Source organism: Typha angustifolia, chromosome 15, assembly GCF_048772165.1.
Source record: "Typha angustifolia cultivar Huaian chromosome 15, ASM4877216v1, whole genome shotgun sequence".
In the NCBI taxonomy this organism is placed as follows: domain Eukaryota; kingdom Viridiplantae; phylum Streptophyta; class Magnoliopsida; order Poales; family Typhaceae; genus Typha; species Typha angustifolia.
The window spans coordinates 17,813,479-17,841,105 of record NC_133253.1 but is presented as its reverse complement, the minus strand read 5'-3'; the positions used below and the strand labels follow the sequence as shown (position 1 = coordinate 17,841,105).

The window sequence follows — 27,627 nt, the reverse complement described above, 5'->3', positions numbered from 1 at the left end:
TTAGATAGCAAACTCTGGTTGTTTTCTGAGGAACAACAAGCTCTCTAAGCAATAGGTAGGTAAGTTCTATGATCTTTAATTACCTTAGTTTTATCTCAAATGATTATAATGCAATGTTGTCTATAAATGAGCCAGGTCGAATATGGGTGAGGTTTGATTGTGCCTTTCGCCAATCCGGGTTAGCTCTCTCTCTGCTTCCCAATAGCAAGGTTAGACACCTTAATTGAAAAAAAAAAAAAGAACTTATGACAGACCTAAATGAACATTTATATTTTGTCCTTGCTAACATGGGATTATCACGGGTTTGGTGTGATTGGGTCAAGGTGTCTACTTGAGTCACTTAGGTTTTCCTTGCTCATTAATAATAGCACACCCATCTAGTTGGATTTCTCCTTAGTGTGGCATTCTCCAAGGTGGCTCTTTGTCGCCTTATTTTTTTATTTTATGCTCTCAAGTTTTGCCTTCCTTGTTAAATGAGCAGGCTAATCGTGTACTTTTGATCGGCTTTTCATTGGGTAGTAACCAGTCTCCCTTTTCTCATTAGTCGTTATGCCGCAATGAATAATTATTTAAATTTTAATTTAAGCATGATCTACATTGTTGATAGTTATGCTATATATATACAACTTATTATTATTAGACATAACCAATCTAGACACCAAGAACTGGTCGATGTTTAGCACTAAATTAGTTGTTTATTTTGTAGAGAGATTGCTAGCCAAAATTGAACTAGAAAAGCCCATGTACTGCATGCCACAAAGTTAAGTGGCAACCTCATGCATGCATGCATTGCATGGTGGCCTGCCTTCATGTGCTCGAGACATGCAATCACATGCGCATGATGCATGCGTGGAGGGTTAGCAACCCACTTAATCGGTTATTAAGTAACGTTCCATTGACCTTTTACACTGTACTAGACAAATGATCAAGAAATTAAGAAAACACTAAAGATATATAAATAATTTCTTTTATCATGGACATAGTTCTACATACGGGACATACCAATATCAAATAGTATTCTAAAATATTGATATAATTGCCTCCACCAACATTATTAATTAGCAAAGTGGCTGTTTGACTTCTATGCTTGTTGTTCATATGATCATGATAATTTATGATATATCATATTAAAGAATAATCAAAGAGATCAATTATGTTAAAAAATATTATATATATATTAGCCTATTAGTTAACGACTTAAGATTTTGAATTGATTAATTATTTAACACAGTACCGGAAGCTTCTAAAATCTAAATCAAAAGGTGAAGCCATGCATGGCCTATATATATATACATATACCATTAAAAGGCTAAAGGGTCTCGTACTCTCCTCCGCTGGAAGGTATAAAGCAGGTGGCCTTTGTCGCCAGACGAAGCATTGCTGGCAACATTAATTGTGGCAGTGCAGGAGGGGCGCACTTGATGACGATGGACAAGCTACACCTGGTGATGACAGTGAAGGTGGGCATAGAGAAAGAATACAATAACGTAAGTTAGGAGGCCGTGCTTGGTACGTTACGTCGCATGGTGTTCCCAGTAGGCTAGTGCGTGGTCAGCTGTACTTACAGTCCAGGTCACAACCGCTAATGTAGAGAGAGAGAGAGAGAGAGAGAGAGAGAGAGAGAGTGTGCGCGCGCGCGCGTGTGCGTGCGTGCGTGTGTGTGTGTGTGATCATTTGTCTTGAGCTCTACTCTAGAATTTTCAACCAATGGGTGAACCTAGATAATCCAACCTCCGAGTTGAGTGGTCAGTTAAGGGGGAAACCAAGGCTCATAGTGGCCAAGTTCCTGCTTGCGTATCTAGGGATGTTGATATCAGGGCATCAGGTCAAGGTTAGGTAGCACCATGGTCTCATCGAGCACGTCAGTAACTCGTCGATTGGAAATGCAGGTTACTTTCCACGGCGGCTCATCTTCATTAACGCCACATTTCTCTCCATCCCCACTTACTGGCTGAGGGTGTACATGGCTACTAGATGCCATCCTTAATTCCATCTCTAAGCTGGCTACATCGTTCTTATGGGAGAAGAAAAGGGTAAAGGGCTCCAATTTTTTTTTTAACTGCGAGACAATCACCTGCCTTAAGGAGGATGGTGGCCTAGGAGTCTTAAAACGATACATAATTTTCAATGTGCTAAACAAGGAGGAGGCTCCATGAGTACGAATTCTTAAGGCCAAGTCGAAGGTGACAGCCATTGCATTCTGGGTGTGGACTTTCCCAATTCCTTAGTGCAAATAGCCAATAGTGATCCATCCTTCTCTCCTCAATAAGGACTTGTTGGTTGCAGGCCTAACGAAGGGAACAACTTGGCAGTCAAATAGACTTCTCAGGGAGAGGGGAAGTGAGCTAGCCTTTGATATTGCAGTTCTATCTTCGGGTGATGCCACCTTATATGATAATTGGATTTAGTGGCCTCACCCAAAGGGTGAACCTGGGCTGTTACCTTCATCTACGCATTCCTCCTGCCCCCAGCTCAGAGAGATAGGCTAGTTGAAAAAACCACTGGAGGCTTTGGGTGGCGTCCAAAGTGCGCATGTTCTGCTGGAAGTTGGCGTGGACCACCTCCCTACTACCTGCACAACCTTAGAATAGGACCGAACTATAATCGTAGCTTCTATAGGCTGTTCGGGGAGATAAGAGATCATTTGCTCTTCGTATGTAGGTTCAGGCAAGAGGTTTGGGTTCGGATGGAGGTAGAGTTGCACCACACCATGGACAATGCTGCCAAGATTAACACGGGCTGGCTGGAGACGAGCTAGGGTGGTGACGGTAACTGGTGCATGCATGTCAAAGAGGTGATAATGTCCACCTCATGGGTTGTATGGAAACAACATAATTCTATAGTTTTCAGTCGCGAGGCGGAGCACCCAACATGGTGGCTTGTAGGAGTGTTCAAATGGCTGAAAAATATGGCCTGAAGGGTGGCCAACCACTGACAAAGAGGTCGAATGATCAAGTTAAATGAAAGCCACCAACTTAGGGATAAGTTATTTGTTGAAGGCGTACCAAGGCAGCACAGGAGCAGTGCTCAGGTCGAAGGAGGGTACATTAGTGGCCATTGTGTGGGAGCCTACCCCGAGCGTCACCGTGCTGTTGACGGAGACTTAGACTGTATGCATGAGTCCTCGCTTAGCTTGCCAACAAGGGTCTCCCAGAAATTCTATGTAGAGAAACAACGAGTCTTTGGCATATCAAATCACGAGTCCTTTGAAGATATAAAAAATCTCCCACAAATTAAGGAAGAGAAATTGGGTTGTTGGCTAATCAGGAGAGAGGGGGGGTCTCCCAAGTTCCGGGCCTAAACACGTGCTCCCCACGAGGCAAGGGCTTTGTAATCTGTTCAATTTTTATGCTTCATCAAGTTGATGAAGTGATGTAAATGTAAACCGGCCACAGGTTGTGTTCTCAGGAAAGAAAAAAAGGAAAAAAAAAACCTTCAATTTGCATCAAAATCACGAGTATGCCACAGCCGACATCTTGGATATGTAGGCAGTACAAACCGAGAAGTCGTCGAAACGAAATCCCGCAACCAAACAAAAGAAAACCTCTCGATTGGCAGGCATTCATCTCCAGGGAAAGAAAAGATAAGAAACGGAAACGGAAAAGGTCACAGGCTATTCATTTCAACCAACCGCATACTCCCCCAACTTTATTCACACGTGGGACCCCAATCCCTATACCATCTCATGAAAACGACGTTACGGTTTCCAAAAGGGTCATCAGTCATCGCATACCGGTCTCGGAGGACTTCTGAATCCGGACACCGAAGAGCTATCGTCGAGCGGATCCTCTCCAATCCCAATCTTACGAAGCCGCAAAGAGACAAGTCAGATTATCCCGATTAGATGTAGCTCTTCGTGCTGGCAGGATGCAGGCGATCCTGCCCCGAAGATGGCGAATGGAACGAGGCGGGAGGAGGGGTTAGATAAGGATAAGACGGTGGTGGTGGGAGCCACCATCGCCACAATTTTCATCCGATCGGATTGTTTGCAAGTCGAGTTTCAGGAATTACTAACATTCCGTACTTGGTACGGTGGTTTCAGCCGACCAAGATATGACACGTCCAAATGTCCTATGTTTCTGCAGTCCTATCTGCAGACGAGCCTGTGAAAATTTTATATCGTTTTCGCGTGGTAATGGTGGGAGAGAGAGAAGAGAGAGAGAAGTCGGAGCTTTTGGAATTTGTCTGAAGCAAATCAGAGGGGAGAGAGAGAGAGAAAGAGAGAGAGAGAGAGAGAATAGGGAAGAGGGAGAATAGGAATTACTTTATCCGGAGAAGAAGTGGATGGTCGAGATGAACGGCGGCGAAGTCGGAGGAAGGGGGAGAGCCGCAGATCGAGCGATGGTAGGAATAGACACGTGTTGGAGATTGATGGACGAGATGAACAGTAGCGCGAGCAGGGCGGTGGATACGGACTACGTGAGGAGGCTTCACAGGCACCAGCCCAGGGAGAACCAGTGCACATCCACGCTCTTCAAGCACGTCAAAGCTCCAGTTCACCTCGTAAGCTCGAAGTCTCAAATTGGTTCTCTTCTTTTTTAACTTTTCGTAAAGTGGGTTATCTTGGTCTTCCGATTTCCTGCGCGTAATCGTAATATTCGTTTGTTTTCTTATCAATTTTGGTAAATATGTTTTCTCTTCCCCGAATTGCATGTAAAAATTGTATCTTGTGGTAATCAAAGTGATTACTTTTGAAAGGTTTCTGGCATTTGTTGGTGATCTCTTTCTCAGGTTTGGTCTTTGGTGAGGAGTTTTGATCAGCCACAGAAGTATAAGCCCTTTGTGAGCAGATGTGTGGTGCGGAGAGATGGGGAGATCGGGACCGTGAGGGAAGTCAACGTGAAATCGGGGTTACCGGCCACTACCAGCACTGAGAGACTGGAGCTTCTTGATGACAACGAGCACATCCTTAGCATCAAGATCGTTGGAGGTGATCACAGGCTTAAGGTCTGCTACCTCTTCTCTCTCTTCAACCTCCCAACACCCCCAAATCTTCTCTGTAATCTAACATCTCTTTTTTATTTGGAAATGTTTTTTTTCCCCAATTTGGTAATGCTATTGCCATAAGCTCTAGTTTGTTGATGACCAAATAGTGTTCGAATTTGTCTTTTTTTGATCGCTGGTCTATATTTTGATTGCTTACTAAGTTATTCTGTCACTCTATTGTTCCATGCATGTCACAGTTATTTGTTTTTACACATGCATGCATTCAAGTGCTGCAGTTGCTTTTCATAGAAAATTGCTAACTTATTGCTTTTTCTTATTGTGATAACCCAAACATCCCCAAATCGTTCGCAGACTTTGTAGTCATTGTATTTGTTCTCCTTATCTGCACTCTGTCATTAAAAGTAGTTTAGGTCTAAATGATTACATATGCATGTTGATGTATCCAAAATATTTGTGTCTAAACAATTTTTTAGGTACTAGCTGAAAAGCAATTTAGCTGGTTACCATGGAAAGATAGTGTTTGGTAACTATACTTTTCCTGCAACATGCATATAATGTTTTATGTGATAAATGTGATCAGGTATTAGGCAGGGTAAACTCATGCTAATGTTTGGTAACTATCGAGTTGTCTATGTCAATTGGATGAATTTGTATGCTGTATGAATCATCAATCAAATTCTTTTGTGAAACTTTAGTTCTCAATATAGCCGTAGGCACATGTAGTACATGTGGATAGGAAGGGTCTCTTACGAAGAGAGAAGGTAATCAACTGCGCAACAAAGCAATCAGCCAAGACTCTCCCAATTCCCCCAAAATTTATAGTGGAGTCAAGTTGATTGCATACTGACCTTATTGAAGCATCAAGTGTGTGAACTATCCTGTTTCTCCGCATTCGTGCATAGTGCTTATATTCTTCTTGAATTCCATTTTCCAGAACTACTCATCCATCATAACTGTCCATCCTGAGAGCATTGAAGGAAGACCTGGCACGCTGGTGATAGAGTCTTTTGTGGTAGATGTGCCTGATGGGAACACCAAAGATGAGACATGTTTCTTTGTTGAGGCCTTGATCAGGTGCAACCTCAAGTCTCTGGCTGATGTATCGGAGCGTCTAGCTGTTCAGGATCGAACAGAGCCCATTCACCTGTAATCCATTGCCATACAATCGAGACATGAAGCCAAAGTAAAAGAAAGTTTTGGGGCAATTGCAGTCTGTCGTTGTTAGCTCTCCCTCCCTCTTCCCTTGTCGTATGCTTGCATTTCTATCCTCTCCTTGCTTTCACTTCCTTCCTCTCCTTAATCACTAAAAAATAATACTATTTTCTATAGCCTCTTCCCTCGTGATCCTTTAACCCCATGTGATTCTTCAGTTTCCTCTTCCTTTATTACCCTGGACTTTGTGACCTTATGTTTCTGTGTAGACCCTGTCCTAAATTAGTGCGGCATGCTTTTTGGTGGTGATGGTTATTTACCTGAACCCGTAGCAGCTACACAATGGTTGCAATGGAGATGAGAGTATTCAGAGAAAGACTATTGCCTTCAGAAAACTTTGCTTCCATTTTGTAGGCTTTGTATATATTTGATTATCTATTTCTATTTTGATACAGTGAGACTTTTCAGACAACAGTTATTTTTTCTCCCTTTTTTGTAAGGTATGTATCTTCCCAGTTATGAAGGAATTCGTATTAGTTAGCAGTGACAATGAATTATCACCGTCTTATTTTCCCTTGCATATGCAAAATATCAACCTTGATTTTTCAATATGGTTTAGATTGATCTTGGATATTTCTAGTATATTTTAGCACCCCGGTCGTCGCAGGGGTGGGCCGTGGTGGCATTTGTCATGCAGCATACTCTTCTCTACTAGATAAAGGTGATAAGGGCATGCCCAATGGCATTTATCACACATCTATCGTCTCCTTGCATGATGATGACTTAATCCTACTTTCATCTATGACTGACAGAAGGAGATGACTTGTAACTTGTTTGCTTGCTATGCTTCTGATGTTAACAGTAGCAGTTGCATTCATACATGGTTTGGTTATATGAGCTATTGTTACATTGTCAGTGTGGCATACGATGTCCTCTTGGTTAGGGTTTCTCTGTGTTATATTCTCAGTTGTATTCTGATGGGTTTAAGCTAGGTACGAGATCATGCTTAGTCTAGCCCCCAATTGTAGCGGAACTTTTGCAATTTAACTATATTTAATTTTTATTAATATAATAATAGATGTTAGTGCATATGCATATTACATATAGAAATTATAACAAAATATGTATCAATTATTAAAAGAAAAATAGATACGTTCAATTTTATATACTAGATTGAAAAACTAAATGCAATTGAAATATAAAATCCCTCATTGGAAGGCCACTAGAGCTACAAATTGAGACAGTGATTGCATTGGTAGATATGAGTTACTTTCCCTTGGACATATTTTTTTTGACTTTGTCGATAATCTCTTCCTATATACCTAGGTAGTGTTTATTCTTCTAAAAGAGAAGGAAATTCCCTGATCTTGTGGTATCTGTTCTTCCACATCAAGCCCTAGTTCCTATTGACCTTTATTTCCACCGATGACAAAAGAGTAGATAAGGCCAATACTTTAACCCCATATATACTTGAGTAGAGATTCTCTACAGTAATATCTAGCCAGAGGTTGCTCCATTGTGGATAGCAATCTAGAGGTACTTTGATATCCAGTTGATGACTGGAATCTTCTTACATGGTGAGATATTAAAAGAGCATGACTGGTTATAATTCCGATGGTATATCTTGAACCACCTGGAGTGCCGTGGAATCGGCATCACATCGAGCTCAAAAATATGTTGGCTATTTAAGACTTATATGGTTTTAATCTTGGAAGGTTTTCCTCTTTTACTACAAGTAAATTGTTTCATATGCCATTTAAATATAGTTGTGATCGTATGTACATCTATTTGCTTCATACAGCTCCAAAACCATGAAGTTTCTTCTTTCAAAAGCACACCTCCAGAAATTGTAGTTCTCTAAACCCACCATAGCCTGGTAATCCACTATAAATGCCACAAGTACAAGCGTGCAACTCATCTTTTAAGGTACGGTTTGGCATAGTGGTTTCTTTTTGGGGTATCAATATAGGTCGGCACACCAAATATTATAAGTGATTTATAAACTTATTTATATGAGTATGTGATTTCTAGTCCATGTGAGTGCTACTAAGATATATAAAATAGAATAACTTTTTGAAATAACGATTTTAAACAACAAGAATGGTTTAACACAGTGAGCAAGTATTTGTTACCCTTATTTTTGACAGACTGAAAGAGACAAAAGATAAATTGCTAAACTATTTAGTATATATCTAATACTCTTTCATCTATGAGTACACGCACTTGCTCGTTGAGAAAGTGATTTATATTAAATTGACTCAACCAACAATTTTACTACGCATTTAATTGACATCAACATGAATTAGAACTCACCTACTCTATAAATAATTTTGAAACTCACTGGTTGAGATGAATTATATTGGTAAAAAAATCCTCGTGTTTAGCTCTCCATCCCCCAATCATTTCATCCACGTGGTCCACTATGAGTGTGAATTAACTGGATCTTTGCCTCATCTCCTTCCCATAGCTTTACTTTGTTGACTTGAGTCTGCATCTATCTACATGTGCTTGTTACTTTGTTGTTGACTTGAACAATGTTTGCATGGACCCATTTACCAAAATCATCATTATCATTATCATCATCATCATCTCTCTCTCTCTCTCTCTCTCTCTCTCTCTCAACTAGCTTATATGCTAAATTAGCCATACTTCCCTCCAGTACGTATGCTAGAGTTTTAGTGCTATACTTGCACTATTCTATATATTAAGGCATAGAAGAAAGCTTGAGATAAGGAATGAAGGAAATCAAATTTATATATCAACAGTTCACCACAACATTAGGCTTATCATAGCATTCTCATACTAGAGAAGAGAGATCAAGCCATACATGAGTGGTGGACTGGTGGTCCATCTACCCACATAGTGTGGGCCTCTGGATTTAATAAGACGACACGTATAATTCTTGCACTCTGGACAACAGTTAAGGCTTGGAACCTTCAAGGGAGTCATACCTCTCTCTCTCCATTCCCCCATGCACAGACCAAGTTGTAGGAAATATCTACAAACTTTCATCGATCCTTCAACACGGTCACGTACATCAGAGTTTGAACTAAGGATCACTCTGATACTCGAAGAGAAGAGAAAAGAAAAGAAAGAGAGCGAGAGAACTTTGTAAATTAATTAGGTTATGCAGACTGTAGGAAGTTCCTAAATAATTAAGATGGGGTTGTAGAGGATCAAATGTTGCATGAGTTTGACCCTTTCCTTTCTCACTGTATGTTAAAGGCGAAGGGCCCCCAAAAGAGGACTAAAAGCCCACGTTCTCCTGCACTACAATCCGCGTGCTTGGAACCAACCATTATCATTATCCGGGGCCTCCATCTTTGAGATCATTCCATTTGGATCCCAGGCGCAGAAATTTGCTCAAACTTTTGACCATTTCCGTCCTTTTAATATTCCCAATCTTTATTATTCCGCAAAAGAAAACAAATCTTCGCGAACTCCAAAGCAAGAGTTTGAAATTCCTACTAGAAATTTAGCACTCGTATCCAAACAGACACGCTCATTTGAATAATAAGTCAGAGATCTACTATTGTACGCCGGAACTGTGACTCTGACTCTATACCAATTGTTAGAGCCTTAGAGGACAATAATAATTTAAATGCATTATATATATATATATATATCAACTTTTTGGCATATACTTTATTTTATTTTATTTTATTTTTCATTGTTGACAAACTTCTATATCACTATCCTCTAGTAGTATAAGTAGCAAGAGACAATAATCTAAAACCAAGCACTTGTTCTTCAAACACAGGAGGAGAACTGCTGAAGGTGTGATCATGGCAAAGCCGAAAACGGAAGTATACTTCGTCTTCATGAACTTTGATCCCGAGTACGAGCGCCTGCGAGGAGATCGGTCAGCAACAATTAACGTCTATCTACATGCATTCCTTACATCTCTTATTACCATTGTTCCTTTCGTCTTCTATATCCTCTTACATTATAACTCTCTTCCCGTCGTAGATCAAAGAAAGGTGGCGAGGCTCTTGATGCCTACCTTAACTGCAAGCATGACCGATTGCTCCAGGAGCTTTTCACGCCCAACACCTACAAGAAGAGATCTTCTTTGGCCATCGTCGACGGCTTCGCCGTCGAAATGACCCATGAGCAGGTAGACTCTATATCTTGCCTGTATTTGTTACTTATTTTGTTGATCGATCCATATGATGAACTTGTCACAAAATCTTAAATCTTACAGGCAGCCAAACTTAGGGCAGCCAAGGAAGTGAGGGTGGTGGAGAAGAACCAAGAGCTTGCATGACTGACTACATGAGATGTATCTGGTCAAATTAATAAAAATAAGCCACATGTTATTATTCTATCATAAGCTTTGAAGTTAGCAAGCGTAGCACTTAGAAAAACTTAGGAGGTCTTGTATTGTCTGATAGTGTGACTTTCTGTGTGGCTCTCTTAGCTTATTTGACTTGGATACTCATGTCAAGCACTTTAGTATAAGATCTAGTATATAGCAGCTATATATAAGTGGGCTCACAAGTTTTCATTGACTTATTAAAGGTCACTTCCTACGTGTGAGCCAATAAGTTACTATTTGTTTTTAGTCTGCATTAATCTATGCAAGCAAAGCATTCAATGGAGTGTATAATGTTTCTCATCATTTGCAATGTCACATTTAGTCGGCTCATAATACTAAAGATTAACCTTTTTTTTTTTTTGTCGTTGTTGTCGTACTGACAATGATTCATCTCTAACCAAAAAAAAAAAATTTAAAAGGTTTCAAAAGCTAATACATGCAAACAGGCATGATATTTAATAAATAAATTTAAATTTATATTATATTAAGCCTAATTCTAGCTGAATTAAAGTGTGCATGGCATACATGCCACTTTACATAATCAAATCAAATATGTAACCAAGTTCAATCTTATTTATTATATACATCAAGCTTGATCCAATTGATCGAAGTTTGACTCGTTTTAGATACAAGTCGAGTTTAGTATCTAATCACTTGGAAACTTAAAATAGTTTATCGTTTTATATAAAAATTAAAAATTTGCTAAGAAAATTACTAAGTATAAAAGAAATATTCTTATATAATCACTGACCTATGTGTTAATCTTCACCAATAATGCGTTTGTTGAATAGGACAAGAAGTTTTTTTAACAGAAAAGCAAAACATAGTAACATGGCAACTGTGTCTTCCCATGTCTCCTAATATTTTATTAAAGATTAGATTTGTATTGGATTAAGATTTCATCTGTATTATAATAATATGATGTATGTTGTATCCGTATCCATTGTAATCTGATCTAAATTGTGATCTATATCGGTTTAATAAATCTAATTTTATTTAATCCATCTGAACATTCTAGTGGTAGTTTAAAATTATATATTTTCTGCGTCTCTAAAAACACTCTTAATAATCCACCAAAAATTAAAAAGAAAAACTCGGCTATTTTCTATCCGCATAAAAGAAACTGTGCGGAGAAATCTCGCGATCTCATCTTCAACTCCTACATGGCAATCTCCCATTGGCTAGCACTCTCCCCCATCCAGAATTTTAACGTTCTCGAAAAGCTAAGGTTCGGATTCTTCTCGACTGCCCCTCTTCTCTCACTGAAGACGAAAACCATGAAAAATCCTCCAAATTCGATGGAGACCAACGCGATCCCGTTGAATTGTTGAGTGTCAAGTTCGCATTTCTCCCGGAGAACCTCGGAAGCAGGCCGGAATTATGCCATGGAGGTCCTCAGCGCGGCTGGGCTGACACCGGTCTCGCTTCTCAAGACTACCTCCTCCTCTGAGAAGAGACCAGAACCCAGAAAGATTATTCCTTTAAGCTTTCCAAAGACTTCCTCTTCCGATGACCAGCTTCCAAGCTTGAGAAAGCTAGTACCCAAAAGCTTCGGTCAGGGTTTGGCGGCACTCTCCTTAGCTCTCGGTAATGGCGGCTTAGCCAGGGCACTGACCTATGAGGAAGCCCTAGGGCAGAGTATAAACTCTGATTCCTCCTTTAGTGGTTCCCTAGATTTCGATATAGGTGAAATCCTTGATGGGTTCTTGAAATTCACCTCGGAGAATCCTCTCGTCATTGGCGGCGGGGTGGCGGTGCTTGCAGTGCCGCTAGTTCTGTTGCAAATTTTGCCGAAGCCGAAGCCTTGGGGCGTTAAGTCTGCGAAGAATGCCTACTCCATGTTGGCCGAGGATGCCAGTGCGCAGTTGCTTGATATAAGAGGAGGGAGGGAGTTTAAGGACGTGGGGAGCCCGGATATTCGCGGATTGAAGAAGAAGGCTGTGTCAGTTTCTTATAGAGGAGATGACGATCAAAGGTTCTTGAAGAAGCTTGCTTTGAAATTTAAGGACCCAGGGAGCACGACATTGTTCATTCTCGACAAGTGAGTTTTAAGTGATTCAATTTGTTTTGCTACTAGTAGGTAAGGCAATGAGTCTGCTTGGATGCATAATTCTTTTTAGATGTGGCATAGCCGTACTGTTGAATTCCCATAAGCTTTCTTGCTTGACACTGTCTCACCTCAACCTGTGCCGTACCATCATCTCAAGAAGAGTAGACATTCTCCATGTAAAGAGTACATCTGACGTGCTACTCCTTTGTCTAAAACCTCCTTAATGATCTTTTATTTTGATCTTTGTTATATACAGATATAAACTTTCTAAAACCGCAGTAGATAAGTCCTACTTGTATGCATTTCTACTATTTCGGTTTCAAATCTAGTTTCCAAACATACTAATTCAGTCCTAGTTGTTTTATTTTAACCTTTACTCTGCAGAAACTTTTTTTATTTTTGGACATGTAACTGTTCAGTATATAGATCCTTCTTAGGTAATCTTTTGATGACTATGATGGAAATCAGGTTTGATGGGAACTCTGAATTTGTTGCTGAGCTGGTTACTGCTTATGGTTTTAAAGCTGCATTCGCAATTAAGGATGGTGTAGAGGGAACTCAAGGATGGATGGTCCTTATCTTGTTCTCTTTTACTGTATTTACTATGTAACTGGTATCTTATTCTATAAATGACCTCTGAACTCTTGCATTTCAATTACCTCATTGCAGAATAGTGGACTTCCTTGGTCACCACCTAAGAAAGGACTGAACGTCAACTTCAGTGATTTAAAGGATGCAGTTGCTAGTGCACTTGGAGTGAGTTGATTTTCTGCATTAGAGCTTCTCTTGTCTTCCAGATTTTTTTTTAGTATACTGTGGAACTTATAACTCAAAATTATGGAACTTTAGGATTAATTGTTGCTAGTGTATTCTTTTAGTTTATCAATACCACCTAGTAGGTGACATTTTCACTTGTGGGCAGGATGGTTCCAATGGTTTACCTGTTTCTCTTGGACTAGCAGCTGCAACTGGTTTAGGAATTTTTGCATTTACAGAGGTAGGTGGTTGTTTCCTACTTCATATAACATGAACCAGCTTTAACTGCCGGAGGATTTATTCCACATTTGATATCATGATGCAGACGGAGACGGTACTCCAGCTTTTAGGTTCTGCTGCTATAATCCAGCTTGTCACCAAGAAACTATTGTTTGCTGAAGTTAGTATCTGATACTTGGGGAACTAAACATTCTGTTTCATGGCCAGTACTAATGTAATTATAAATACTATTTAGTAACTTATGGTGAGCAACAGATCTGAATTGGAGATTTTGTACTTCTGATTAATTTGCTGACAGGACCGTAAGGTAACTCTTCAACAAGTTGATGAGTTTTTGAACACCAAGGTTGCTCCTAAAGAGCTCGTTGATGAGATAAAGGTAAATCTCTTCTCACAAGTTAGGAATCATTGCTTAATTAAATTAGTCAGACTAGCAAAATGCAGATCTGAGTCTGGTATTTATAAAATAAGCTCTCTAAATGATTCTATAACGTGCAAGTTTGCAATCCAATTTCCAGTGACTTCATGTGTGTTGAACAAATATAGATGAGGCAATTGAAATGGGTACCGGGAAGACTGAAATATATGCTCATTTTTACATGCTAATGTACTTGTAATTGTGCGGTATAACTTGGTAGTCTTTTCCTACACTAATTGTCATCTCTCATGGAGTACCAACTACAACAGTTATGGCTTCATTTTTTTTATATTTCATATCAATATTTTATGCATTGATGGATCACCAATGATTTGCTTGTAAACCTGCCTTTCCAGGTGAATAGTGCATGTGGTTAGTATATGTAGTATATAATGATTATGGATCAGGAAGAAAAAAAAAAGACTAGCTCAAATTCTTTTGGGTGGTGACATTTTTATCGTTTAAGATTGAATTTGCAATGCTACCTTTTATAAATTATTATGAGTTGGTTAAAGAAGATAAATCTGTATATCTATCCTTGTTACTGATATATGCTTCTAATTGGTACTAGATGATAGGAAAGACTCTTCTACCTGCATCTTCTAGTGTGGTGAGTCTACCAGCTCCAGCAAATAAAATTTCAGATGCTTCTACTTCCTCTACACCAGTTCAGAAAACAGATGCTGTTCTAGAAGCAAAAACTGAGGTACAAGAGGAGGCCAAAGATGAACCTCTCCTGGAAGTCAATTCAGTTCCTAAAGCAGAACTCGGCAAGGAATCACTTCCTGTAACACCAAGACCTCTTTCACCTTATCCATATGTAAATATCGACCTAACGCATGCTCATACACTCTTCTATCCCACCTCTTATTGTCAAGCACTTTATGCTATATGCATCTTCATGTTTGATGTGGCTTGATAGTAATCTCTTACAAGTCAAACATGACACTGGATTAAGCCAAACTTAATCAAATGCACCTGAAATTCCAAAGAAGAAATAGGAAGTGAAAAGATAAGTAAATGTAATAGGTCTTAAACAGTTAAGTTGTTAACTGATTAGAGTATAATTCTTCTCCTTACAACAAAATGGAAACAAAAGATTTGGTTATAGATACTGAATGTAGATGACTGCTATATTTGTTAGCATGCAATCAGTACTATCAGGTTCTCTACTTTCAAAGTACTAATTTTCGATGATTATTTGTGTGTCATATGTTTGTTCTCACATTTTTTGTAAATTACTTGTGCAGTATCCAGACTTTAAACCTCCCTCATCGCCTTCTCCATCGCCACCTTAGACACTCTTCTGAAAGTAAGTTTGAACTCATGAACTTTGTAAAACTCGCATCAAGGTGCAGAGCAAAAGGACATTCAGCGGCATCGGACGGCAAATGATAGGTTTACAGCAAGTCAGATATTATCATGTCAGATGGTGTTTACATGTCCTGTGAAGTGAGAATTATTTATCAGTAGACCAGGATTGTTTTTTCTTCATTTTTGTTCTCTTTCTTTTTTGGATATTGTAGAGATGTATATATTTCTTATACTTCTCTTTGCTTGTCCAACTTATAACTTAATTGGTAATTTTTGTCAATTTATCCTTGTATCTTGAACTCTCATCCTCAGAAATTTGCCAGTGCATCAGATACCAGAATTACAATGGGCAATTCAACCTTGAGAAAGTATAACCAATGGAAAAGAGTATCATCCAGAAATAGCTACTGAGCCACCTTTTCCTTTTCAAAATATTTCCAATTTACCTATTACTTTTCTTCGAAATAAAGATCTATGCTATTATATTTACCAGATTAGAGAGAGAGAGAGAGAGAGAGAGAGAGAGAGAGAGAGAGAGAACTGACATCTAGAGCAATGGATAAAAAGAAGCTAAGTGTGTTTCACCGGGGCTTCATCTACAGGCCAGAACATATGAAGTCAATGCACATTCTTCCATTAGATCCAATTTGTTGCTCCTCTAGAAATGTTTGGTGGACTGCACCTATCGCCGTATAAGACTAACACAATGTTGGGTTTAAGTCTTATATTTTGAACATAACAGTAGTCAAACTATGAGTGGAAGATTCTCCATTTCACAATTTTCCTCAATCAAACCTAACCATAAACCATAGCCTGGCCATTGTCACCTCAATATAAACTTCTTGACTACTTCTAGTCCGTATGAAACAATGTGAACTATCTTATATGGTTACATTTACGTTTTGGAAAAAGACTATTCAAAATTCATAGTTTTTGCGTCGATACTTTTCAGATTACCTTTTGCTATCTATAAGTTAAAATTAATGGAGATCTAACAATTAGTTAGATTTGAATGATATCTGTGAATAAGAGTTTTAATGGAAATACATGCAAATAAGAGATTTTAGAAGGATATATCCACACATAGACACAAAAGAAAAACCCTTTGAGAAAATATAATTTCCAAAATATATGGTATTTATAAATTGGTGAAGCTTTCGAGCAACAGTCAAGAAGGTCTTATGATAATTATTTATATTCTAGTGGATAATGTCAAACATATGTTGGATAAATCACAAATTTGATATTATGTTGCTAGAGTAGCAATAGAGAATAATTTAGACTATTACATATGAATTAAAAAGAAAAAAAAAAAAAAAAGATAGAAGAGATGAAGAATTTCGATGCGTATATATCTAGAAGTTATCCACGTTGACTTTGTCTTGGAGCTTATACATTTTTGTTAATTTTGTTTTTCTAATAAAAAATTGGCTATAAATTGGTTGACCAGTTCTATAACATAAGTGGAGCATCTTCTACTAATCTGCGGTTCCTAACCACCTGTCCTTCCATTGTTGTCGTCAGAAGTGTGAAGCTTGGACCTTTTCAAATACTATATATAGGTTTGAAAGAAACGTGACAAAATATCTGCATTCCTTGGCCTAAGAATAAATGATATACAGTATATGAGGAGATTGACTTGAGCATGTTATTTAATTAGTCAGTCGATTAAGCCTTACAACACTCCCCTTTTTTAATTTAGGCTAAGGATAAATGATAAACGAACTAGAGAGTATTCCTCATATTCAGGTCAAATTTGTCTAAGCTCGTCATCGAATATGTATGTGTCTGCATATTGATTAATTTAAAGTGTTTATATGAATAGAGTGGATATAATTATAGTCTTAGAAGCCTTATGTTGTTAAGGTTGCTAAAGTGCGTAACTATTTGATGACTCCCAACAAATGAATCCCCTCCTTGCTAGTGGAGGTAGGGGCCGGAGGACTCCTAGTTCTCCCAAACGAATCAGGTCATGAATCACACATGCTACTGTTGTTTGAAGATACCAGTTGTTCTCAGAAAAGTAAGGGGCTTTTGGTGAAAGTTGAATAACTCTTTTCTCGTTCTCAAAAGTAAAGGGAAAATAGAATAACTTCTCCACAAACTCCCTCCCTTTTTTATGGGATTTTTACAAATCACATCCTACATTTTGTCTATTTTATGATTCACACAATATCTTTGGAGATTTTATAACGTGACCCCTCATTTTTCCTATAATATTCATTTAACATCCTAACGTTATTTTAGCTAACTGACATTAACCATATTATATGGTTTATGTGACTCTAGTTCAAAAATTACTAAAATACCCTTAAGAAATCATCTTTAAACCCTAAAATCCCAAAATGAGGTTGAGTTGTCTTTAAACCCTAAAACCCCAAAATGGCATTCAACCAAAAATGATTACAAAAACTAACCCCAAAATCCCAACTTAGGAAGAGTGATGTAGGCTTGGAGAAGTTCTTGTCGTTTGGGCAACTTCGGAAGGCAACCTCCTTCAACCTTCAACTGTTAAGTGTTTTGGTGATGTAAGTTTTGGGAAGCTCTAATTCCAAGCTGCAACCTTCCGACTACAAGCTCCTTCAACTCCGATGGCTTGGTGTTTGGAGAGCTACTGCTTAGGGTTTGGAAGCTTTGAGGTCAGCTTGGCATTTAGGAATGTTCTTCATAGTTTGGGGAGCTATGAGATAATAAATTACAGAGGTTTAAGTTACCATTTAGAGATGAGTACAAAGGTAATTTAGGAATATTATAAATTATATAATAGATTATAACAGAATATTCTCTTTCTAGTATCGTTCTGTTTGATTATAATTAGGTTAAGATAAAAAGGAAGGGTCGGCGTTATAAAATCCCCAACGACGGGGTGCGATTCACAAAATAGGCAAAATATAGGTTGTGATTTATAAATTTTTTTTTTTTAAAGTAGTACAGCTGAGGTTTAAAGAAAAGTGCGATACTGACAGTACTATTAATCCTATAATGGTTAAATATGCCCATTGTGGGCAACGCGGAAATAGGTTTGAAGATTCTTGGTCAGTTCTCTCCCTTCCTTCCTTCCTTCCTTCCTTGTTGACTTCCCCTCTTTGCAATTATTCTCTTTGTGGTCCTAAGATTCACTAGATTTGAAACGGTCAACACTCGTATATAGATATCTGTTTACCGCACTTCCAATCAATTCCCCCCTTCTGACCAACGACCAGTCTATAACTGCCAAACCAGGCAGAAAGCCTAATAATTGCAAAGAAACAGTGCGAGTAATGCAGCGTTTTCTGGGTCAAACTTAATTTTTCCCTTGTACGAACCCAAGACCCATAGTTTTAATTCCTTGGGATTAAAGAAACCTGGCCATTGCCCGCTTCGAGACCTTCACTCTGTATATCTATATATATATATATATAAACATATAAATATATCTACCATGCCCACGTCCAAATTAAGCTGAGTCTCGATCGCCATGGAGAACGCTACTCCAAATGGAGATGTGAATTTGTTACTCGACGTATTAGCCCATGGCAAGGAGCACGTTAGGGAGCTGGAGGCACATCTGAATGAGTCCGGCCTCGGCGAGAAATGCAAATTATTGGCGCAGCAGGTGGAGTCCACGTTGAAGACGGCGATTGCGATGGCGAAGATGATCAGCTGCGAGCCCGCAGATTCCCCATTGTCCCCCAGTGGAAGCGGAAGCCCGCCGAGCTACGACTCGGAGAGGGCGTGGGCGTTCAAGGAGCACGAACGCCGCGAGATGTCGAAGAAGAGGTACGTTCGTGAATTAATATAACTAACTAACTAGAAGAAGTAGAGATTGGTTGCAGATATATCGAATAAGCTAGATTTTGTCATTTGATTGCAGGAAGACTCTGCCCAAATGGACGAGTAAGGTGTGCATCTCCTCCGGCGGCGGGGCGATCGAAGGGTCGCCGGACGACGGGTATAGTTGGAGAAAGTACGGGCAGAAGGACATCCTTGGAGCCAAGTTTCCGAGGTTAGTGAATTCACCATGGATTCTCATAGGAGCAATATGGTCAACTAAATTTTCAAGCCAAATTAATTTATATAATCTAGTTTGACTTGTGATCGTTTCCGATTCGAGCCTAATTTTGAGCCTACTTCAACTTGAACTAAGTTTTAAGTCTTAATTTAAAACTAATTCAAACTTAAATTGGATCAAGTTTGAGATTATGTATATAATATCTTGCAGAGGATACTACCGCTGCACTCACCGCAACGCCCACGGATGCCTTGCAACAAAGCAAGTCCAGCGGTCCGACGACGACCCCTCCGTCTTTGACGTCACCTACCGAGGGCATCACACCTGCGTCCGAAGCCGGCGGCCGGCGACCGCCGAACCATCACCTCGAGAGCCCGACCACATTACTCGGGACCTAACCTTCACGGCAGGCCTCAAGGTAGAAACCGCAGGCATGGCTCCCTCCTCCTCCTCCTTATCCTTCCCTTCAACGCCGGTGAGCGGCGCGAGGCCGGAGAGTAACGGCATCTTCTCGCCCTCGACGATGGAGAGCAACTTAGCCGGAAGCTTCTCGCCTACTTTTATCCCCTCCTCGATTTCCGAGTCGAACCACTTCCCGTTGTCGCCGCTCAACGAGATCATCTCTGCGGCCAATTCGCCCATGGTCGACATTGGTTTCATGCTCGAACATGTGGATTTCGAGCCCACCTACCCTTTTGATCATTCCAACTTCTTTAGGTAGAGATAAGAATTCTTAGATTAATTGCATGGGAGTAACAAAGAAATTAATATCAAGCACCCCATTTAGTTATATATGTAGACAGGGGTTGAAGTAACTTCTTCAAATCCTTATTCTTATATATTGCGAATCATTTCTGTACTTTTTGTTGGAAACTAAATAGATTCTGGTGGAGATGAATAAAATCAAAATGGTCGGACTCTTGGAGGTGAAGGCGAATCTATTTGTTGAATAGATATGTCGTCCAAAAATTGCGATTAAAAATAACAAAAATAAGATATTCTCTAGATACAATTCAGTCACGAGTTAAAATAATAAGAGTTAGAATTAAAGTTTTTAGTACATCTCAAAAATAATAGCACGCTCTTTAATTTATAAAAAATAGAAAGATATAACCACGAGATGCTAAGTTGTTAGATAACTTTAAAAATACTTATAGAAATTAAAGACTAAAGGATGCAATATAAAAGAATGCTAAGTAATTGACTAACTAATAATTAGTTAGAGTAGTTATTATCATGAAAAAAAAATGCTTCATCCAAACATTCTTTCACAAATTTACTTCTTTATTTTAGAATAACAAGATAGAAAACTAGAATTCCTAACACGTCTAATTACCATGGTGCGAATGATGCAAAACATAATTAGTACATAAAATATTCATGAATATCATTTTATTTCATCTGATAAGCATCACAGTTGAGGTAGGTAGCTTAGCCTGCAAGTTGGAGGCCTCCCAACCTCTTGGAGCATTCAACACTCTCATCTATTATCTCTTCCACTCCATACCTATACTTGAATCCCAAATCCACCAGCTTCTGTGTGCTACTCTGCACACCAACTCCCTCTCCCACCACCCTGAAATAACACCATCTGCATTAATAAGTAGCCGATTGAGAAAAATAAGGGGAAAATATTACCATTTACTCTTATTGCTTTAATTCGATTTCAACTTACATTCAGTACACTTTTAAAGTTAAATACTGAATCTCTTTCCAAACTAAATTACAAACTTCACATTAATTTTCTATCTAAAACTAATTGTTCAAATTATATATATTTTAGGGTCATTAAGTCTTGTCTGAAAATTTAAAATACACCGGGATAAATTAAAATTGGACAAAACCATGCACTATGGGTAAATTCTAATCTATCAAAAATAAAAAATAAAAAAAAGAAATCACAAACTAATTAAGTGAGACGAAGTCTTACTCCTCGATCACTACATTCTCCGGGAAGGTCTTGACAAGATACTCCGACATCTCTTGCATGGTCGGGTACGCGGAGGCGCACAAGAATCTACCGGCCATGGAATCCTTCTCCATGCAGAATACGTGGGCTTCGATTACATCTTCGATGTGTACGAGAGGTACAGATCCAAGTAGAGCTTGTAGGAACTTTAATTGCCTGTAATAAACTTCAGTGCCTGTTAGTGGCGATACTATAACTTGCACACTCGAAGGGACGAAGGGAAGGATGGTGCCGCCGCCGACGAGGCCGCATGTTAAGCTCACCACCTCGAATTTTCTCTTCTCTTCGTCGTCGTTGTAGCTTAAGATCTCCTTCTCTGCGAGGGTCTTAGAAGATGTGTAGTCCTGCAAAGTAGCGGAATTATAATGGATCGATCCACAAATTAATATCAATTTCTCAGTGTAAGTTATGAGAAGAGAGTTTAGACCCTCTCGTTGTCCTCGGAGTGAGCGTAGGAGATATTGTGGGGAGTCCAGCAGGACTCGTCGATGAAATCTTTGAAGCCCGTGCAGTCTTCTCTCAGGGGTGAAGCAGCCGCGACCGAGCCGGTGTAGATGACACGCTCCACCGTGCCGGATTCTTCGCACAGCCGCAGAATAGTTCGGATTGAATCTACCAAAGCTTCGGTGGTATCTTTGTACTGTTTTAAAAATGCAGTAAATTTATTTAATTCAAAGTTTAATATGGTTGTGATCAAATGTATTAAATATAAAAACCTCTCAAGTAATTAATGAGGTCTTGAATTCCATTAGCTAGACACGTTTGTTGCTTCTGCAAAATTAACTCATTCTTCTTCCTAATATTTTATTTCTTTTATCTGAAAAGTATTTTAGCTCTAATAATTTGAAAAATGTGTAGTTAATAACCTGTCTTTTAAATTAATTTATCAAATCGATCGACTTCTATAGTTTTGATTTAATTTCATAACTTTTTACCTAAGAAGCTATATTTATCGATCAGTATGTTGTTTGCTACCATTAAAATATCATAAGTTTTTAAAATTTGATAACGTTAAACATAGGAAGTAGTTAAAAATGGCCCAAGTAATAGAAGTAATACTACTATACTATATACAAATACATTTGTATGGTTTTAAAATATTATAATATTTGAACTATTAGCGATCTGACCAAATAAACCATCGCCATCTCCGAGCCTTACGAAAACTATGCTTGCCCGGCAAGTAATATATGATTCATTAGTTCAGATACCAAAAATCTCACATTTAGTATAAAATAATAAATAATATTAAGAGTCCGGAATGATAGAGATAAGTACTTTATTATTATATTGTTCTTACGTAAAAAAAATAATAAATTTAAATATATAAATAACAAACTAAACTTAGTTACTCTAATTTTATTTTTATCTTTTAATCTTTTTATTATTATTTTAGAAGCTCGAGATGGTTGACTAAAGCTTAGAAGCCTCTAGTTTATATGTGTTTTTTTTAAGTAGTTAGCATTCAGCTTTAGTCAACCGTCTCTATAAACTAGAGGCTTCTAAGCTTACATCCATATAAAATTTTGAGACATAACTCAACGGCTAGCTACCTAGTTAGTTATCGGAAGAGCTAATTCTTTCTAGATACATAGTGTTCCAAATTTAGGAGGGACCGCCACTGTTACTGAGTTGGATTACCAAATTTCAGGCGTAGGAATATCCTTTAGTCACATAATTTTTTTTAATTTATTATTATTATTCTTAAATAGAGGAATATAAATATTTTTTTTTAAATAAGCTAATCGTAAAAAAAAAATTCTAAAATTAGCTAAAATATGGGTTGGGTTGAATTATTGGTGGGTCGGGCCGATAGATGGTAACGGGCTAGACTATTCTAGCCTAGCCCGAACTCGGCCCGACCCGAGTGATTGGTGGCTCGGGCCATGAACAAATACTTAAGCCTAGTTGGCCCGAAAAGCCCGGCCCGCCCAATGATCATGTCTAATTTTAATCCATTAGCCCTATATTTATTATTTAGTTAATATAATATATATATATATATATATATATATATATATATATATATATATATATTTATATGTTGTATTTTAAATCACTTAATAATTCCCTCTTAATATTATTAGTTTTAATAAAAAAATATATGGTTTGAAAACTTTCAAGATCTTTAAAATAAGACTAATATTTAATAATTTCAAAATTAATTTAAATTACTAATTTTTTAATTAAATATATTTAAATTATATTATATAAATATCGTATTAAGAGCATCGAAATTATATTAGATGAAATAAATAAATAAAATTAATTAATAATAGAAATAGTAAAAAAATATATTGATCGAACATTTATGTTAGACACACGGAAATGAATGAGTGTAATTTTTTATGAATTTTTTATTTAATGTATTTTAATATTTGGTTTTTATATTGGAATATAATTTTGAGTTCCAAATAATTTTGGAACACTTTGATTTTAAGTAATAAACAAGAATAAATATTTATTGTATAATTTTAAAAATCAAAATTTTAAAATAGCTCAAAATAATATAATATTATACTATTTAAAAGGTCTTGATGAGACTTTTTAAAAAGATATATACGAAATTTAAATTATCAAATTAAGTGTTTATAGGGTAGAATTAGAATTTTAAAAAATTGAATATAAATTTAGAGCTGAGCTTTAAATTCTTGAGTCGAGTTCCAAATTTGGAGCCCGATATAATTGGGCTCTAAATTTGATGTTTTGTAGTTTGGTTGGAGTTCTCTTATAATCACTCAATTAGAGCTATTATCGTAAAATATCTTTAATTGTTTCCAAAAAAATTTAATAACTTCACTCTATACATAAGTATTGATAAAAAGAGAAGTAAATCGTCGAACCTTTGAGCTTTGTGGATTGTGTTGGAAGGGAGTAGCTACAAGGAAAACAAATCCACACTCTTGGATCGCCGTCTCGAATGTCCCGGGGTCGTAGATGTCGGCCTCGAAGAGCGAAAGCCGAGCATTCGCTCCGGGGAGGCTCTTCAAATGATCAATCTTAGATTTGTCTCCTGCAACAGTACTCCACATCTACATCGATTATATATATATATGTGTGTGTATCAAATAAGCATAAGAAAAATTGAAGATAAAAAAGAGAGAAGAAAGAGAGAGAGAGAGAGAGTGAAGAAGTAATACCCAAGTTTCTTATAGTTGCATGGACAAAGTGACCCTTCTCTAAGAGCTTCCTGACAAGCCAAGATCCAAGATAGCCTGAAGCCCCTGTGACACATGCTTTGCTTATCTTCTGCATTGATCTAAGCCTTTGACCTCTCTATCTCTCTCTCCTTCTCAAAGTCAGAGGAGATCTTTCTTTTTAATCGGTTTTCCTCAAAACAAAATTTATAGATCCACAATGGGAGCAAGTGGCTGTCTAATGGCGAAGTGGTTCTCGCACTGATATTCGAAGGAGAGGTCGAAGTCTCTTTCTCGAAGTCGGCGTGGCTTAATTTCCTTCATAATTTTTGTCAACGTACAAGATGAGCTTTATCTTATCCACTGAAGATCCACACATGTTGTGAAATCTCACACTGATTTCTTCTCTGTGGCTAAGTTTCAAAGTCAACTAATTAATCTTAATTTTTACTCTTAATTTCTTTAAGACAATTTAATTAGATATAAAAAAAAATTAAAAAGATGTTTAATCTAAATTACTTTAGAGCAACTTCAATTTCAACTGGAGCTAAAAATAGTGAGGCTCCAAATTTGGAGCCCCACCATGAAAATGGAGTCCGGCTCTATTTATTATTTCAACTTTTTAAAAATATCAAAATTACCCAATAATTATTATATACAGTGATTTTAATTTCATTTGTATCTTTTATTAAATAATTTAGTTAGTTAAACTGAGTATATAATTAGTTTTACTAATCGGTTTTTAACAAAAATAATACCATTGGAAAGGTCTCATCGAGACCTTTAAAATGGGTCTAATATTGAATTATTTTTGAGATAATTTAAATTTAAATTTTTTATTATTTATAAAAATGAGTCTAATATTAAATTATTTTTAAGTTATTTTATATTTTATATTTTTTATTATTAATAAAAATGAGTATAATAAATTATGTGTCATAAAATATAATTACTCAAAATTATTCCCAATGTAAATATTAAAAATTAAAATACTTATTTCGATGTTTATTTCGTGTAATGTAATTTCGATGTGTTTAATGAAAAAATTAGTAATTTAAAATTACTTCTGAAACTATTAAATATTAATCTTATTTTAAATATCTCGATGAGAGTTTTCTAACCATATATTTTTTATTAAAAAATAATAACTCTAAGATGATCTATTAAGTAATTTAAAATAGCTAATATAATAATATATATTATATTATTATTTTAATATATATGGAGCCCGGTGCGTTGGCTCTTGCTCCATATTTAGAGCCTTTAACCAACGTTACTCTATATTTGGAGCCCCTCTATATTTGGAGCCTTTTGCCCGGTGTGCTCCAATGCACTAGGCTTCATATTTATTATTTAATTAATATAATATTATATATATATATATATATATATATATATGCTAAATCACTTAATAAGACCTATTAATATTATTATTTTTTAATAAAAAATATATGTTTATAAAACTCTCATCGATATCTTTATAATAAGACTAATATTCAATAGTTTCACACATAATTTTAAATTACTATTTTTTTAATTAAAAACATCAAAATTATATTATATAAAATAAAAATAAAATATTTAAAATAACTTAAATAATTTAATATTAGAATCATTTTAAATATCTCGATGACAGAATTATAATGGTACTATTTTTGTTAAAAATTGATTAGCAAAATTAATTATATATTCAGTTTAATTAATTAGATTATTTAATAAATGATACAGACGAAATTTAAAATTTTAAATAAAACTTTTGTAGGATAAAATTGGTATTTCTAAAAGTTGAATAGTATTAGAGCTGGGTTCCAAATTTTTAGATGGGGCTCCAAATTTGGAGCTCCACTGTAGCTCTCCAAATTTGAAGTTTTGGAGCCGGTTGGAGATACTCTTAGAGATGCTCTTTGAAGTCCCTAAACCAGCTTGGAGGTGTCTAAACTCAAAGCAAATAAGAATTTATTTTCTAACCCATCTCATTTTAATAAGCATCTACCAAGAAATGCTAAACAGTTTGATTGAGTCAGTGGCTCATGGATCTCTGTTCCAAGAGATGCGAAAAACAAATAACTACAAGACGAGATAGAGAGGACAACATGGATGAAATGTCCTTGTGAATAAAATAAAGGGACCTTGTGAATTGGAATCTTTAGTGGAACAAATTCTACCTTCAGTACTTTTTAGGTGCAAATGGGCTTCTAATCTCCAGTAACATAAAATGGTAAACGATATATAGTATGAGAACTTGACATGAAGCCTGCAAATTAATTATAATACAACTCTATTTTATAGAAAATTGGCTTACTTGGCCTCACATCTAAAGTACGTTTCTTTCTTATAGTATAAAATGAAAGATTCATCATGAAGCCTGAAGTTAAACTTTAAAGTTGAATTTCTTTAAAATAGTCGGATAGGTTATGATTGTGGAATCAACCTGATAACTTTACTTTTTATTTCTATATTACGTCTAAATTCACCTAAAAGTTGGCTTTTATCTTCTTTACAAAGTGAATTAACTTTTAATTAATCTATAGCGTTTCATCATCAGAAGAATAATACTATGCTCGTAATATTAGATAAATGCTATATCAGAATCGAAGATTAATATATTAATATGATAGATAAGATATATCACTAATGTGCAACTACATGATTTCTTTTATATCCGATCAGATATATACGAAGAATTTCTTATCTGAATTAAAAAAAATCTTCAATAGATATAGTAATCAACTTAATTAAGTTAATAATGTTCAATGAGCATAAGATAGTGAACTACTTAAGAGATATACAAATTAGTTAACCGGTAACCTTCACTAACAGAGAATTGCTGAGTTTCTAGAAGAAATATCTAACCATATAAACTAAGCATGTCTAATATTCTCCCATTTTATTCATTAGACCAGATTTATTTTAAAAATTAAAAGAATATGCGCGTAATTTTAAAAATAATTTATTTTGAAAACAGATCCCAATGTTAAAAATTGTCAATATGCACTAAATTAGAAACCCTTCTTTGAGGCAACTCCAGAAAAACGAGGGAAATCTCAAGATAACATATGGCAAGGAAATTTGGATTATTTGTTAATAGCAATAAGAAACTAGGCATATGTGCAATATAGAGTGTGAACCCAAGAATGTATATAGAAGAAATTGGCAAAATTCCTACTTTGGTACGAATTATTAGATGTTTTATTAACATCAAAGAGTTACGATTATCGGACGTAGTAGATAAAATATCGATCAATGTAATTTTTTAAGCAAAAGTGGTCGATCGTCTCAGCTTTATGAACCTCCACACAGTAGAGATTATTATGCTTCCTTCCTCTCAGCTACCT

General features: G+C 36.7%; 5 protein-coding genes across 6 annotated transcripts; 4 read left to right on the top strand and 1 right to left on the bottom strand.

Annotated features, from left to right (window-relative positions):
• The first annotated feature begins 4,143 nt into the window (after positions 1–4,143).
• Positions 4,144–6,649, top strand: LOC140779218 (abscisic acid receptor PYL8-like). The gene is made up of 3 exons (XM_073124215.1): positions 4,144–4,503; positions 4,732–4,947; positions 5,882–6,649. The coding sequence occupies exons 1-3, from the start codon at positions 4,285–4,287 to the stop codon at positions 6,095–6,097; spliced, it is 651 nt and encodes a 216-aa protein (XP_072980316.1). The 5' UTR covers positions 4,144–4,284; the 3' UTR covers positions 6,098–6,649.
• Positions 6,650–9,812: 3,163 nt separating this feature from the next.
• On the top strand, positions 9,813–10,737 carry LOC140779339 (subtilisin-like protease SBT2.5). The gene is made up of 3 exons (XM_073124362.1): positions 9,813–9,961; positions 10,069–10,216; positions 10,304–10,737. Exons 1-3 carry the CDS (start codon positions 9,885–9,887, stop codon positions 10,364–10,366), a joined length of 288 nt encoding a protein of 95 aa, XP_072980463.1. The 5' UTR covers positions 9,813–9,884; the 3' UTR covers positions 10,367–10,737.
• Positions 10,738–11,651: 914 nt separating this feature from the next.
• On the top strand, positions 11,652–15,500 carry LOC140779001 (rhodanese-like domain-containing protein 4, chloroplastic). Its single transcript, XM_073123936.1, has 8 exons — positions 11,652–12,458; positions 12,936–13,038; positions 13,137–13,223; positions 13,390–13,464; positions 13,549–13,623; positions 13,762–13,842; positions 14,453–14,701; positions 15,132–15,500. Exons 1-8 carry the CDS (start codon positions 11,803–11,805, stop codon positions 15,177–15,179), a joined length of 1,374 nt encoding a protein of 457 aa, XP_072980037.1. The 5' UTR covers positions 11,652–11,802; the 3' UTR covers positions 15,180–15,500.
• Positions 15,501–18,565: 3,065 nt separating this feature from the next.
• Positions 18,566–20,136, top strand: LOC140778397 (probable WRKY transcription factor 53). Its single transcript, XM_073123084.1, has 3 exons — positions 18,566–18,954; positions 19,049–19,180; positions 19,397–20,136. Exons 1-3 carry the CDS (start codon positions 18,653–18,655, stop codon positions 19,905–19,907), a joined length of 945 nt encoding a protein of 314 aa, XP_072979185.1. The 5' UTR covers positions 18,566–18,652; the 3' UTR covers positions 19,908–20,136.
• A 412-nt stretch (positions 20,137–20,548) lies between these two features.
• LOC140778396 (NADPH HC-toxin reductase 1-like) lies at positions 20,549–24,556 on the bottom strand. Of its 2 annotated transcripts, none has more exons than XM_073123082.1 (5): positions 24,296–24,556; positions 23,999–24,168; positions 21,583–21,795; positions 21,117–21,499; positions 20,549–20,762 (listed from the first exon to the last, which is right to left on the bottom strand). In XM_073123082.1, the coding sequence occupies exons 1-5, from the start codon at positions 24,408–24,410 to the stop codon at positions 20,618–20,620; spliced, it is 1,026 nt and encodes a 341-aa protein (XP_072979183.1). In that variant the 5' UTR covers positions 24,411–24,556; the 3' UTR covers positions 20,549–20,617. The 2 variants fall into 2 exon arrangements, with proteins under 2 accessions (XP_072979183.1, XP_072979184.1); XM_073123083.1 differs by having other exon boundaries at positions 23,999–24,187; positions 24,296–24,540.
• Positions 24,557–27,627: the final 3,071 nt, after the last annotated feature.

What these genes read in the sequence shown, in the direction of transcription:
- LOC140779218 (XM_073124215.1), top strand. Translation starts at nt 4,285, where the DNA reads ATGGTCGAGATGAACGGCGGCGAAGTCGGAGGAAGGGGGAGAGCCGCA. An exon ending in TCAAAGCTCCAGTTCACCTC is followed by an intron (nt 4,504 to 4,731) that starts GTAAGCTCGAAG and finishes TCTCTTTCTCAG; the next exon opens with GTTTGGTCTTTGGTGAGGAG. An exon ending in GAGGTGATCACAGGCTTAAG is followed by an intron (nt 4,948 to 5,881) that starts GTCTGCTACCTC and finishes TCCATTTTCCAG; the next exon opens with AACTACTCATCCATCATAAC.
- LOC140779339 (XM_073124362.1), top strand. Translation starts at nt 9,885, where the DNA reads ATGGCAAAGCCGAAAACGGAAGTATACTTCGTCTTCATGAACTTTGAT. An exon ending in GAGCGCCTGCGAGGAGATCG is followed by an intron (nt 9,962 to 10,068) that starts GTCAGCAACAAT and finishes TTCCCGTCGTAG; the next exon opens with ATCAAAGAAAGGTGGCGAGG. An exon ending in TCGAAATGACCCATGAGCAG is followed by an intron (nt 10,217 to 10,303) that starts GTAGACTCTATA and finishes TAAATCTTACAG; the next exon opens with GCAGCCAAACTTAGGGCAGC.
- LOC140779001 (XM_073123936.1), top strand. Translation starts at nt 11,803, where the DNA reads ATGGAGGTCCTCAGCGCGGCTGGGCTGACACCGGTCTCGCTTCTCAAG. An exon ending in AGGGAACTCAAGGATGGATG is followed by an intron (nt 13,039 to 13,136) that starts GTCCTTATCTTG and finishes ACCTCATTGCAG; the next exon opens with AATAGTGGACTTCCTTGGTC. An exon ending in CAGTTGCTAGTGCACTTGGA is followed by an intron (nt 13,224 to 13,389) that starts GTGAGTTGATTT and finishes ACTTGTGGGCAG; the next exon opens with GATGGTTCCAATGGTTTACC.
- LOC140778397 (XM_073123084.1), top strand. Translation starts at nt 18,653, where the DNA reads ATGGAGAACGCTACTCCAAATGGAGATGTGAATTTGTTACTCGACGTA. An exon ending in CGCGAGATGTCGAAGAAGAG is followed by an intron (nt 18,955 to 19,048) that starts GTACGTTCGTGA and finishes ATTTGATTGCAG; the next exon opens with GAAGACTCTGCCCAAATGGA. An exon ending in CTTGGAGCCAAGTTTCCGAG is followed by an intron (nt 19,181 to 19,396) that starts GTTAGTGAATTC and finishes AATATCTTGCAG; the next exon opens with AGGATACTACCGCTGCACTC.
- LOC140778396 (XM_073123082.1), bottom strand. Translation starts at nt 24,410, where the DNA reads ATGCAGAAGATAAGCAAAGCATGTGTCACAGGGGCTTCAGGCTATCTT. An exon ending in ACTCCGAGGACAACGAGAGG is followed by an intron (nt 21,500 to 21,582) that starts GTCTAAACTCTC and finishes GCTACTTTGCAG; the next exon opens with GACTACACATCTTCTAAGAC. An exon ending in GAGAATGTAGTGATCGAGGA is followed by an intron (nt 20,763 to 21,116) that starts GTAAGACTTCGT and finishes GTGTTATTTCAG; the next exon opens with GGTGGTGGGAGAGGGAGTTG.